The sequence below is a fragment of the Lycorma delicatula genome, chromosome 12, assembly GCF_047948215.1.
Source record: "Lycorma delicatula isolate Av1 chromosome 12, ASM4794821v1, whole genome shotgun sequence".
Lineage (NCBI taxonomy): Eukaryota > Metazoa > Arthropoda > Insecta > Hemiptera > Fulgoridae > Lycorma > Lycorma delicatula.
This window is the reverse complement of record NC_134466.1, coordinates 10,129,230-10,142,904: the sequence shown is the minus strand read 5'-3', so window position 1 is coordinate 10,142,904 and position 13,675 is coordinate 10,129,230. Positions and strand designations below refer to the sequence as shown.

At 29.7% G+C, this 13,675-nt stretch overlaps 1 protein-coding gene across 2 annotated transcripts in view; it reads left to right on the top strand.

The window, feature by feature from the left end:
• The window catches only part of LOC142332990 (transcription factor E2F5-like), a 101,322-nt gene that overhangs the window by 47,352 nt on the left and 40,295 nt on the right, over positions 1-13,675 (top strand). For both annotated transcript variants that reach the window (XR_012758470.1, XM_075379754.1), the window contains exons 8-9: positions 811-1,062; positions 1,362-1,566. Coding sequence is in view for 1 of the 2 variants with exons in the window: in XM_075379754.1 (XP_075235869.1) it covers positions 811-1,062; positions 1,362-1,566 (457 nt within the window). In the remaining variant the exon portion in view is untranslated. The remainder of the gene's footprint in view (positions 1-810; positions 1,063-1,361; positions 1,567-13,675) is intronic.

Here is a 13,675-nt window from a genome sequence, read left to right as displayed (position 1 = left end):
AAAAGAGCTTTACAAAATATTTGTGTTAGTGAGATAGTCAGGCTGCAGATAAACACTCCGCAGTTAAAGACTGGCCAAAAAGAAATCATTTTACCCCAGGAAAGGAAGATGTCAATATTGCCCTTGTTGAAACAGATCTTATTTTACCATCTCTTCACAAAACTAGGCCTGATGAAGAATTTTTTTTAAAAATCTATGATGAGTGACTACTGCAGAATAATAAAAAGAAAAGACTTCACTGAACCAAAAGAAAAACGAAATTAAGATAAACATAAATGTTTGGCAGACAAAGGTAGGAATTTTAATTGTAATTATTATTTTTTGTATTCTATTATTTAAAAAGTTTCTCAATATTTTAAAAGGTTATAACTAAAAATCTGACGGGGGATGAGGAAAACCAATTTCATTTTAAGATTCAACATAAAAAATATATTCTAATTTACCTACTTTTATCTCAGTTTTTTCCCCTTTGTGATTAATGAATGATTATATTTTATATTTGGATAAACATGTGTAAGTTTATAATCAGCTGGAATTAGGGCATGGTTTTAGTTTTACCTTTAAAACTTGACAGTTATTAAGTAATCATAAAAATACTGTTTTAATAGTAGTAATAAATGTTTATATTTACAAACAGGACATTAAATTAATCAGGTGTGTGTGTGCATGCCTGCTAGGTGATTCAAAAGGACCTGAACCTGTAAGTTATCTCAATTTTTATTTTTAAATGGCTTTTTAAATTTTATATTCTTTTAGAACCACCCACATTTAAATGATTACATTGTATGCATTCTTTTTTTCTGTTGACAGAGGTATGAAATGACAATGAAAAGTAACAGTGGTGAAATAGAAGTATTCTTATGCCCTGATCCTGCCAATCTACCAATGAAAAATGAAGATATGTTGGGAATGCCAGTAAGAGAAGAATTAATTATGGATGAAAATCAAGAGTTATGTATAACAAAATCTAACAGCCATAAAAAGTTACATGAAAAAGGAAATCTGCAATCAGATGTCCCATCTTCACATCCTTCTACGTCTTCAGATATTTCTAGTTTGAAGGTAATCTTTTTTCTCTTCATTTCGTTTGTATAAATCATCTTAACAATGCACACAAACCTTAAAAAGAAGTTAGAATAGGTTAGAAGTCTTGGAAAAAGTACATCACTCACTCATTAGCCTCTTTTTTGTGTATGAACAAAAACATGTAAGGTAGTGAATTTTGTACAATTTGATGTTTTTAATCTATAATAACAATAATATAAATGTGTTTGCTGTTTGAGAAAACCATATGTCAACATCAGCCATTTTTTAAAACATCTTTCTTTTATTAGCACTTTGTACTGTTTGTATATTTTCAGATAAAAGAGGAATCTACTGTTAATATTCCTTCATCAGTACTACTTGATACATGGCAAACGTTAGTTAAGGCGGAACCAAAGTCTGAAGATTCAGTCAGAAGCGGGAGTGGCAGCATTAGTCGAGGAGTAAGAAATGCATTAATATCGGAAGTCGATGATATTAATTCGTTTCAGTTTCAAACCACAGACGATCAGCATACTTCCGGTAATGTAGTTGTTGAAACCATACCTCATCAGTTTTTTTTACGTGATATAAATCATGCTGATTAATCTTGCTCGCTTAGATTTGCTTTTATTCGCTTTATCGCTCGCATGCTGAATTTCATAGCTTACTATTATTTCATATACAAGTTGTCGTTTTAATTTGATAATTGCTGATTATTTAAGTCATCAGTTGAAACTCTAGTAATATATATGTATATAGTAGTTTTTCCTTTATTTTTTTTATAGGGCATAGATTACTAAGTAAAATAGTCTCTTTTACTTCTTATGAGTAATAAAAAATGTTTACCCTTTTTTTTTAACGCTTAAAGAAAAAATTGATTTTACTTTCTTTTAAATGTTTAAAAGCTGGTTAGTTTGTTTTATGGGATAAAAATTGGAAGTAACAATTTTGTTCCTTTAAGGTTAATTTATGCAACTGAAAGACGTGAATTGCTAAAAAATGTTTCTAAAAGTATTTTGTTTAAAAAAGAGTCTAAAACTTTTATTTCCCTTATGAGAGATAAAATATAGTCATGTTTGCTTGAAAAGACTACATAATAATATTCATAAAAAATTACATTTTCATGTTCATTTTTAAAAATAAAGTAATAACAGCTGTATTCAGAATAAATTATTCATAATAATTTTTTGAAACAAACAATAGAGATAAATATCTGCATTGTTAACTGTTTTTTGTTTTTTTTTAAGAATTAATAAATTAAAATAATTACTTAGTAAAATCCATGAAGTTTATATAAAAGTTATGATTTGTATCTGGTATCGATGTGCAGTTTTTCAGTACATCTGAAATAAATCAAGTGAATTCAGTACATCAATCACTCCCTTTATGGATAGCTTTTAATACACATATTAGTACATTGTGCAGTTGAGTCACATTTAATTATATTATCATCTGTAATGCATGGAAAAGCTTTTAATACATTCTACTGGTGGTTATAAAGATGGGAAGATTGAAAGAGTTGATTAATAGCACTTTTCCATAATTTGAAATATGTTCCGTTCCACTTATCCATCATTCTCCAAACACTTTCTTTAACATTTCACTGTACTTTCTTTAAGATATGAGGATCCAGTACAGCTGTTGCAGTGTTGCTCCACAATCTTTACAGCATAGGTTCAAATTTCAAAATTGTCTGATAACGCCCAAGAAAGCATTCAGGAAATACATCATCTGATTAGTCATTTGCTTCTCCATAATGAGATGATATCTTGTACTGAAACATTTGGGATGATCACCAATTACGTAACAATCTTGTTCATTTTCATGCAAGTTGATGTTTATCGCTGACTATTGATTCGATAAAGAATGGGCTCAATTTGTTTACTTCACATAATCCACACTGTACCATCGATTTATGAAGAGTATTGTATCTTGCTACTGAGTTTATATTCAGTCAGTTACTTGAAATTCTGATTGTTCATCTCCCAAAAACAGAATTATTATCACTATCATCAGATTCATGGCTCACTTGTAATTAGAAAAAAATAATGCCATCAGCTCCATACTTTAATCACCTGTATATTGTGCGAGTTTTTATTTAGTTCCTGTCTTCCTATTTAGATTCCTACCTTGTGCAAAGTAGTTTTTTAGTTACTGTTTGTGATGTTTGGTAATATTTTTAAATAGTTTTTATGAATTTTTAATTAAAGAATTGATTTTTGGTTTTTAATACATATAACTATTTTTCTGTTTAAAATGTAGTAATTTTTATTTTTTGAAGAAAAATGAGTGTGATTTTTTTTTTAATTTAGAATAGTTTTATGATTTCTTAGATATCAGTTTGTTTTATTCTGTAGAATTGGTAATAAATATTTGTTTTTTTTTATATTTAAAGTATTTTTATTTTGCAATGTTTGTCATTAATATTTAATCTTGAAAAAAAATTGTTAAACACAAGTGGCAATTGTTAATAAAATGTGTAAGAGGTAGGTTGTTTATGTAGTAAATTTTTTATTTTATTGGTTTGAACTTCACTTCTGAAAATACTTTACTTTTTTTAGTTGATTTTTTTCTTATTCTACATTGATTTCTACATCTCTTTTTCCATTAGCCAAAATACTAAAAGAAAGATCTTTGTTTAATTTACAATATGTGATCAGAATTTTTTTCTCTCCTTATTTAGAAATATTACTCCCTGTAATTCAGATAAATCTAATCAAATATCAGAAGGCTTTTTTTTTAGGCTTATAGATATTTATTTTATAAACGTTTTCTGTATAATCACTTTGTTTGATCAAGTAGTAGACATAGTAATCATAACATTCTTTTCAAACTACATATTATAATTTTTTTTATGAAATTTATTTTGTTTATTAATGAAATTTAAATTTCTGTATGTATATTTTTCACTATTTTTAATTTTCTTATGGTATTCTTATCTACAGAATTTTTTTAATCTACTTACATAGATAGAATGAAATAAAAGAATTATGAAGATTACTGTAAATAAAAGAATTAGTATTGTAAATACATAGGAGTATCAGTCTAACTCTAAGTTGCGATAATTGATCTAACCTTTAGTTCGACTTCAAAGGAAGATTGTTATTGTTTATTAAATATGACCAAGATCAACTACTACAGACTAAAATTGTGCCAACTTTAGTCCCTCAAATGAGATCTGGCTGAACAGCTTTTAGTCTTCAATATTACATGCTTTATGTTCGGGACAGATGTGGATGTTCTCAGATCACTCGTTAATTTTTGCATTAAAAGTAACTATTATTGCAGAATATATTTAATCCGATCAATTTCTGGAGGGGTTATAGTTAGATGCATACTGTCCACAGGGAGAGTACTTTGAATTTATCCTTGTGTTTTTAAAGTTTCAGAAGCTAAATTGTCCCAAGATTATGCATTAGGCTCATAAGCCACCTGGTCATCCAGAAGTCTGCCTCGCCATGATATACAGCTTTTAATGTCCAAAATGAGCAAGTACATCTGTTAACAGTAGCTTGCCACCACCTCCTAAGCAAGATCCCCCTTGCCACCAATTTACTAATCCCTTCACTGTGCAATATGCCCTTACCAATCAAAGTGCTACCCTTCTCTGTAGGCTAATTTCTGCTTGCAATGATGAATTTTCATCCCCCTCTTCCAGAGTGGCACAGTATACAGCACAACTGAAGAAATGAGAGATGCAGTTAACTTCTTAAAGATTCTGGGATTAACCACATTTGCCATCAGTCTTGTTGTGGCTGAAACCATCATTTTTGCTTTCTTAACAGTTTTTTCCATATGCGCTTATGAATTTTCTGTTCCTTTTCAACTGTACTGCAAGGTACTGCTCTTTATACGGTTTCCAGATCTCCAGGTCCACAACTTTAATACTGAAACACTGTATCCTTCTTCTACTGCTCTTTATACGGTTTCCAGATCTCCAGGTCCACAACTTTAATACTGAAACACTGCATCCTTCTTCTACCTGTCATTTAGATTATTACCTTTTTTCCACAGCCAACTGTAGTCTATTCCTAAAAGCCACTCCCTATCCATCTCTACAGACACATTCACCTTTGTCACTACCTCCTCTATACCTCTGCTGTCATAGTCGGGCTAGATCATCTGCAACTGCAAGGCTCCACTCCAACCAATCGAGATATAGCACTCCTTTATATGCCAAATTCCAAAATGCAGGTCCCAAAACAGAACCTTGTGAAACACCACGCTCCATAGCAACCTTCTCAACTTCTGCAGTTGCAAACAGTTCCCTCCCTCCCTTTAAAATATTCCTGCAGCAATCTCATCAAATAACAAATAAATCTTCTCTCTAATTTTTCTGTGATTATCTTGTAAGACACACTTATGCATTCTTAATATCTATGTGTTCTAATCATAAGAAAGGGAGTCCAACAAGGATGTTCCCTATCCCCATTACTTTTTAATCTTTACATAGAACTTGCAGTTAATGATGTTAAAGAACAATTTAGATTCGGAGTAACAGTACAAGGTGAAAAGATAAAGATGCTACGATTTGCTGATGATATAGTAATTCTAGCCGAGAGTAAAAAGGATTTAGAAGAAACAATGAATGGCATAGATGAAGTCCTACGCAAGAACTATCGCATGAACATAAACAAGAACAAAATAAAAGTAATAAAAAGTAGTAGAAATAACAAAGATGGACCACTGAATGTGAAAATAGGAGGAGAAAAGATTATGGAGGTAGAAGAATTTTGTTATTTGGGAAGTAGAATTACTAAAGATGGACGAAGCAGGAGCGATATAAAATCCTGAATAGCACAAGCAAAACGAGCCTTCAGTCAGAAATATAATTTGTTTACATCAAAAATTAATTTAAATGTCAGCAAAAAATGTTTGAAAGTATATGTTTGGAGTGTCGCTTTATATGGAAGTGAAGCTTGGACAATCTGAGTATCTGAGAAGAAAAGATTAGAAGTTTTTGAAATGTGGTGCTATAGGAGAATGTTAAAAATCAGATGGGTGGATAAAGTGACAAATGAATAGGTATTACGGCAAATAGATGAAGAAAGAAGCATTTGGAAAAATATAGTTAAAAGAAGAGACAGACTTATAGGCCACATACTAAGGCATCCTGGAATAGTCGCTTTAATATTGGAAGGACAGGTAGAGGGAAAAAATTGTGTAGGCAGGCCACGTTTGAAATATGTAAAACAAATTGTTAGGGATGTAGGATGTAGGGGGTACACTGAAATGAAACGACTAGCACTAGATAGGGAAACTTGGAGAGCTGCATCAAACCAGTCAAATGACTGAAGACAAAAAAAAATGTGTTCTAATACAGGAAACATCCTTCGGTGCCTGATTCCACTAGTGGGGCCATGTTCACAATTCTCATTAGTTTCTTTATCACATCTATAATGGACCTCCCTTCCCTAAATTTAAACTGCCAATCTGAGAGTTCACTGCTGTACTCAGTTTCCCCTTTCAATCTTCTAGATATTTAGTACTTTCCCAAGAACTTTGATAGGCAAATTGGCGTATAACCTGAGGAATCATCTACCCTTCTTCCTACGTTTTTAGTAATATCAACTGAACACAGTTCCATTTTTTTAACAGTTTTCATTATATCCAGTACACCACCTCCTATGGTATGCCATCCAGTCCTGGGCTCTTGGCTTGCCTCAGTCTTGATGCTGTGTATTGCAGCTCCTCCATTGTAAACCTAGATATGTTGTCTGCAACTATTTCCCTCTGACTATCAACACTACCACACCAAAATAGAATCTTTGTCACAATGGCCAACTACTGTCTCCGTGTAAGTGCATGTAGCACTCTTCCAAAGTTTCCTATCTCTATCTTGTGCTCCCATAAGGATTCTCATCTAGTAGTTCACAAACCTCACCCTCAACTTCTTTCTTTTCAAATTAAGGATTGCCACAATTTTGGGTTAGTCTGTAACCAAGACAGTGCCTCTTCCACCGAGATACTACTTCTCTTCATTGCTGTTTTTGAAGAGCTCTTCTTGCCCTCTTACAACTATCTCTTAGATTATTAATCTCTCGACCACCAGCATACCAGCCTCCTTCTTTCATCACTTTCCTTCTGATCCACTACTTCCAGTATCACCTGCAAAAGTTCATCAGTTCTATCTTCCCCCACATATTTCCATTTTCTTGCTGAAAGACCTGTGTTTCAAACTTACCCAATCTGTATTTACAGATTTTTTTTTTATCTATCTAGTTGTTTTCTCATAGTTCTGTCCAGTGTTGCAAGATTAGTTATTTAAAGTGAAGTTTTCAAGAAAAAAGAATCATTGTTATGTATGTTTTCTTGATCGTTAATGAATGTCCACATTTTAATTCAGTTGTTTTTTTGGGTGTTTCTTCATTTAAAAAAGAAAAAAAAATGCTTAAATAAATATTAATGGTATATGATAGAACATGTTTCAAAATCTGTTATAAATATTTATCCAAAATTTTGAAGATTTTATATATATATAAAATTGTCACTTATGCTTATTAGAGTAATATTTTTCTTTAATTATATCAAAAATATCATTTTTTTTTTCACATTCGTTAAAAATAGGTTCATTTTTGTTATTTGATTACAGAAGAATAAAGCTATAATTTTTCTTAAAACAAAATAAAAACATCATGCAATTATGTTTAATGGTAATATATTTAAAATTGTTATAAAGGACAACAAAAAATCCTCTATCTTTACTTTTAACTCATAAATATAAATGCAAGGGTTAAAAATATCAGATCCTTTATTTAACTGGGTTTATTTTTTCACTTTGAAAATTGTACACTCCACAACCAGACAAACAATTTGAAAATTTGAAGTACCAGGTGATTAAAAAAGGACTTCACAATTTTAAAAGCATAATATAAAAATTAGTTTAGATAACTTACAGATTCAGTTGAGGTCTCATTTCATAGCATAACACATCAAGTTTGACTTTTGTAATTCATTAGTGCTGAATTCAACCACCAGTGTTGTTAAAAATGAACACATTTACTGGTGCAGAACATGCTCATTGTTTGTTTTGGTTTCACAACTTGCAGTCAACAATTGGTAAATAACTCATAATTATGAATTATAAAATTTACAACTTTTATATTAAATAAAATTAATTTATCCATCACATTACAATTAACCATAATTAAAAATGCAAGTCCAATGTAATTTTCATACAGGGTATGGTAGGGACCTCCTAGTTGGCACACATTTTACTCTTGGCACCAAACCTTCACTGAAAACGTTGTTCTGTTAAACATAGAAAATTACCAGGACACCTACGTATCCCTGAAGCTGCTGTGAAACAACTCAGAGAAAGCTTTTCATGTAGTTTGAAGAAATCAACTCGCCGTGCATTACTTGAGACTGGCATTACACAAACGACTGTTTGACACATATTATGTAAATGCACTTGAAGTCATACAAACTAACTGTGGTTCAACACATTACAGATGATGACAAAGTTGTTCAGCTGCAGTTTTATGTGGAAATGACAAATAGAATTGTGAACAATGATACAATTAATATCCATTTATCCCCCACCCCACTACTGCCTAGAAGTCCGAAATTTTCTTGATATTCAATTCTGTGGTCACGAAGGTCTAATTGCATGGCTTCCTCGCTCCCCAGATTTGACCCTGCTAGATTTTTTCCTGTGGTGAAAAAAAGGCAAAGGTGGTACATAAACCACCTTTGCCTGCTGATCTTATTGATTTAAGACATCAAATTAACGCCGCAGCTGTATGTCGCATTACAAATGGAAGCCATATGAAACCAAAATGAATATTGGGTGACAAACTTGTATTTTTCTATGAAATGAGATAACCAAATGTGCAATTTATCAAAAAAAATTTCATAGGCTTTTAAAATTGTGATGCCCTTTTTTAAATCACCCAGCATCATTCATCAGAGCGATTCAAATGAATGTACTAAATTTTAAATTATTTCTTTTTGTAGTTTTAAATTTTTTTTCCCACTTTTGAAGATTTTATATCTTCAATCATACTGTGCAATGTAGGAAACTGCATCATTCCAAATTCAATTGTATTTTGAGTACATGATGAGCACATTTAATTATTAGATGGTTGATGTAAGGAGAAGAAGCTCAGATGTTGCAGATTCCTTGTGTATGCAAAGTATATAGTTTCTTCAAATTATAAAATGTTTTTTATGAAAGGTCCAAAAGAAATATTTCTCCACCACCACTGCAACCAGCTGTTCATAGATTACTGTAGTGTTTAATTTATATCGCTGAATTAAAAACGAAACTGATCGAGAGCGATGCAAAAATATTATGTCACAGTAAGCATAAAAATTAATAAGTTAGTAGTCAGTGATTTGAGAAATTCCTCAAAAACTGTAAGATACACACCTGTTTAAAATACTTAATGATCTTTTATAATGGATTTTGTGAGTGTTATTATGAATCAAATTTGGGCCTCTGGAATCAGTCTAAAATCTAGCTCTTTTTTTTATTTTACTTAAAAGTCGTGAATAACATCTGAAAAGTTTTTTAAAACCAATCAACTAATTAAAATTGACCAACCTAAATTTCTATGTTGACTTACGAAAATCTGACCATCCATTTTTTAAATACTAATGTCAAACCTGTGCATAATATTATTTATTTGAAAAATTGGTCTAGATGATTTGAGAAAAATTTTAAAGTGTTGATTGATTTTGCTTTTTAAAATGCACTTTATAAACTCACCATACTTGAATATTTATTACACAAGCTCATCCCCAGCTTCTCTTCATTTTACAATTGAAATATGAATATATTTTTTTAAATTGTTTTTGTTTGCAGAAGTTAGTAAAAGAATTCCTGTAATGGCAGAGCAGTCTGTGACTGTCACAGACTGTTTCATAATACAAATTTAAAAACATTATTATCAAAGAAAATTAAATAGGAAACAATATTTAATAAAATTATTTGAAAGTTAAAATATAACTTTTTGTAGTTTAGTGTATCAAACAACATTCATATAAAACAAAACTATCTCTTTTTATTGTTCTTGTTACAAATTGCTTTTGAAAAGTTCTACCAAGATTAAATTATGTATTTTAATGTAAAATTTTCATAAAGGAGTAAACATTCCCTTTTGTTATTTTGCATTTGCTTTTGATATCCATTTAAACAAAATAGTTAAAATGGTAAAATAAGTGTTAAAAACATTTTGCTGTGAATTGTTAGTAAGATATATCAAAATTTTCTTTTTCATTAAATTTATATTTAAAATAGAAGACAGTTGGTTTTATAACTAGAGCTAAATGTGAAGAAATTATTTGAAGATATTGAGCTAGATGATTTTGGCCACTGAAGAACTTGTTTTCTTATGTCCGGGGCCGGGGCTGAGATTGTATGTTCATTATCTATTAATACATCACAGTTCCAGCCCCGAGACATCAGATTTCAGATTCATCTAACAATTTGACAGATAAAACTACAAACTTTGTTATTACCTGTTGGATTTTCTAAGGTTTATGTGTTTGAGTTGATTATGTAGTTAGATAATTTACTAGTTTTTTTTTTTTTTTTTTTTTTTAATTTTAAGTGTGATCTTTTATTACTGATTATTTACGTCTGTATAAAGTAATGTTTATATATTTTTATATTATATATTGTTTGTTTGATTAGCATGTAATATATAGGTATTCGATAAAAAAAACTGCATTAATTAATATTGACTGGCAGTGAATACAAAGAGTAAATATGCTCTGGTTTCCTGTTCTGTCAGTAGATAAAATTATGGTGACATTTAAAAACACATTTAGTAAAGGAACTCTCACTACAATTAGCTTACATGAAGCGTGTTATAATCCGTAAACAGTTTATTAGAACATCAATTATTTGAACTTAATTGGTATCTATGTGCAAATTTTCATGTTTTTTATTTTTTAATTCAAATAGAGTAATAGTAAATTAAAATTAATCGTGTTGATGCGATGTATGAGTTATACTTATGCATTTCTATTATTAAGCAGAAAGAACTTAACACTGCAAAATGATTTGTAAAAAAAAAGAAAAATTCTATACAACATGCTATGAAAGTAGATCGGTTATTGGAAATGATTTTTCAATATTTTACTGCTATAGAATCTTTTTTTATTAAAAATATTTGCATTAGACATAATTTAGGTTCACGTTCATATCAAGAGATTTGTCTAATTCTCATCAGAATTAATTCTGATTGCTGCCATAGATTTCTTTTATAGATTTTAGAATATAAAAGCAATATCCATACTGATGGCATACTACTACTTAAAATAAATATGTCACATTAACATATATAAACAAAGATTTTAAAAATAAATCTAATATTAAAAAACTGGTTTCGGTATAGTTTTTGGAATGACAAACAAAACAAATCATTACACAAAGAATAATGATCAGATATACGAAATATCCCTGGAATATATAAATCGGGACTGTTTGATTGTACAGTGTTCTATTTCTTTTAAACAGATACATTGAACACAGCAGCATAGTCAACATATGCTGATCACCTCGTAGTCACAAATCACAAATCTACCAAACCTTAAATAACCTTGCACTATTCAACATATATACAAAATAAAGGGGACCATACTTTAGTACACTTATACATTACAAAATATAAAAACCGTACGGCAACATACTAAATGAAAAACACATCTCAAATCACATACACTTTTCAACCTCATTCTTAATACATATTTGCCTAATTTAATCTTCATATCTCTAATTTTTTAATTAAAGGATTGATTATTCCATTTAACATTTGTTTTTTTTTTCCTTTATGAGAGACTTTCTATCCATTTTTTTTTATACACGCACCATTACGTATACATTCTGTATTGTAAATATACGTAGTGCACATGTCATAGACTTCAAATTATTGACGCTCTACTGTTATTTTGTTTTTTACATTTTATTTTTTTACCTAAAAGTGTCATTTAAACGTTTTAGTATTTTTATTTAATTTAGAAATCGATGGGGTGTATGTTATAGAAATTTGTAGTTACTATTGATTACAAAATATGATAAAAGGAAGTATATTTTTTAAAATAATTTTTTCTTTTATCTTTGCAGATTATTTATTAGATTATTCCTGCATTATTGTTGTTGCTGTTATTATACTTATAGATTTTTTTTTTCATCAACTGATAGAAGAGAAGGTAAAACAAAACAAAACCTCTTTTGTCACTTTTTATATTTTCTGTATTTTTGCAATATGAAAACTAAAGGTTAAAAAAATACCTGCATAGACAGTCCAATTTGACAAACTAATCACACCATTAATAGAAACTTGTAAGAGGTCTTTCAGTTATCCTTATCAATTAGTAAAGTCATGGAAATGATTACAGATTGTGGCCATCTGCAAAATCATGAAATGTCAATATGTAATTAAATATTTCACATATAAAAATAATATAATTGAATAACGTTCTGTAAAGTAACAGATCATACACTTTAAAATGGGAAGGTGTGGGTCGACAAGTTTTGGAATGTTAGAAGGTGAAATGAAACTACTAGATGTCAACACCTGTTGCTCTGTACAACATTTTGCTCTCCCGTTACGTTCAATTGTATGTTATATTTCACCATCCCTCATACTACAATTTTATCAATTTTCTACTGTAAATCTCTGAAATTAACAAACTTAGTTGTAAAGTGAACAAAATGCTGTACTTGAAAAAGGTACTTGTACTGAAAAAAGGTTAAATATTTATTTTTAAAAAAACTAGAATTGTGTGCTTTTTTAGAGTTATTGGTAATTTTTTATAAAAGAAGGGAAAGGATATGTTAATAAAAACTAGTAGAAGGTTGCGCCCCTTCTAGAATAGAAATTAGTTAACATTACTAGTCGCTTTAAAAAAAAAAAATCTTTCACGAAAATATTTATTAAATAATTATTTTAAATATACTTATTATTTTGGAGTAGCTTTAACTGCTGTTTATTATAATGTGTAATTAAGATTTACTTATATCTGCTAATTATTACACATGATGTAGGCAGGGTTTTGTTTCTGTTATATTTTGTTTATTTGCTTGTGTTGTGTTACATTATACAGCATAATAATTCATTTTCAGCATAAAACTTGTAAATACCTCAAAAACCTCAGATTTATTACATAATGAAACTTTTGGTGACTGATCCATGTGTATTAACTATAATCTTAATTAATAAAACACTTGTGATCTAATCCTAAAAAATGTTTTATTTCTTTTGCGCTTTTTTTTAGACCCTCATTAGTTTTGTAACTGCAGCTTTGTGATAGGTCATCTGTTACAGCCTGCAACAGTGAAAATAATTTTTATAGAATTATTCACCTATCTGTAAAAATACATTACAGAATATAAACTTGATATTTAAATGAACTTGATACAGTCTTTTCTTTAATTTTTTCCCCCTATTGTAAATACTGACTTGTGTAAACAACACAGCTGTAAACCTATATTTCATCATCTCTTTATAGTATATTTTAAAATGTTTAATCATTATAGACACAATGATTTAAATTATTTTACAGAGCTCGTATTGTACTAATTGTGATCACTACTGATACTAACTTTGAGTTGAATTGAATTTAATGTGTTAAAAGAGTTTAATATCATCATTTGGGGTTAATTTATTTTAGTGTGTGACTTATGTGATGTACTCAT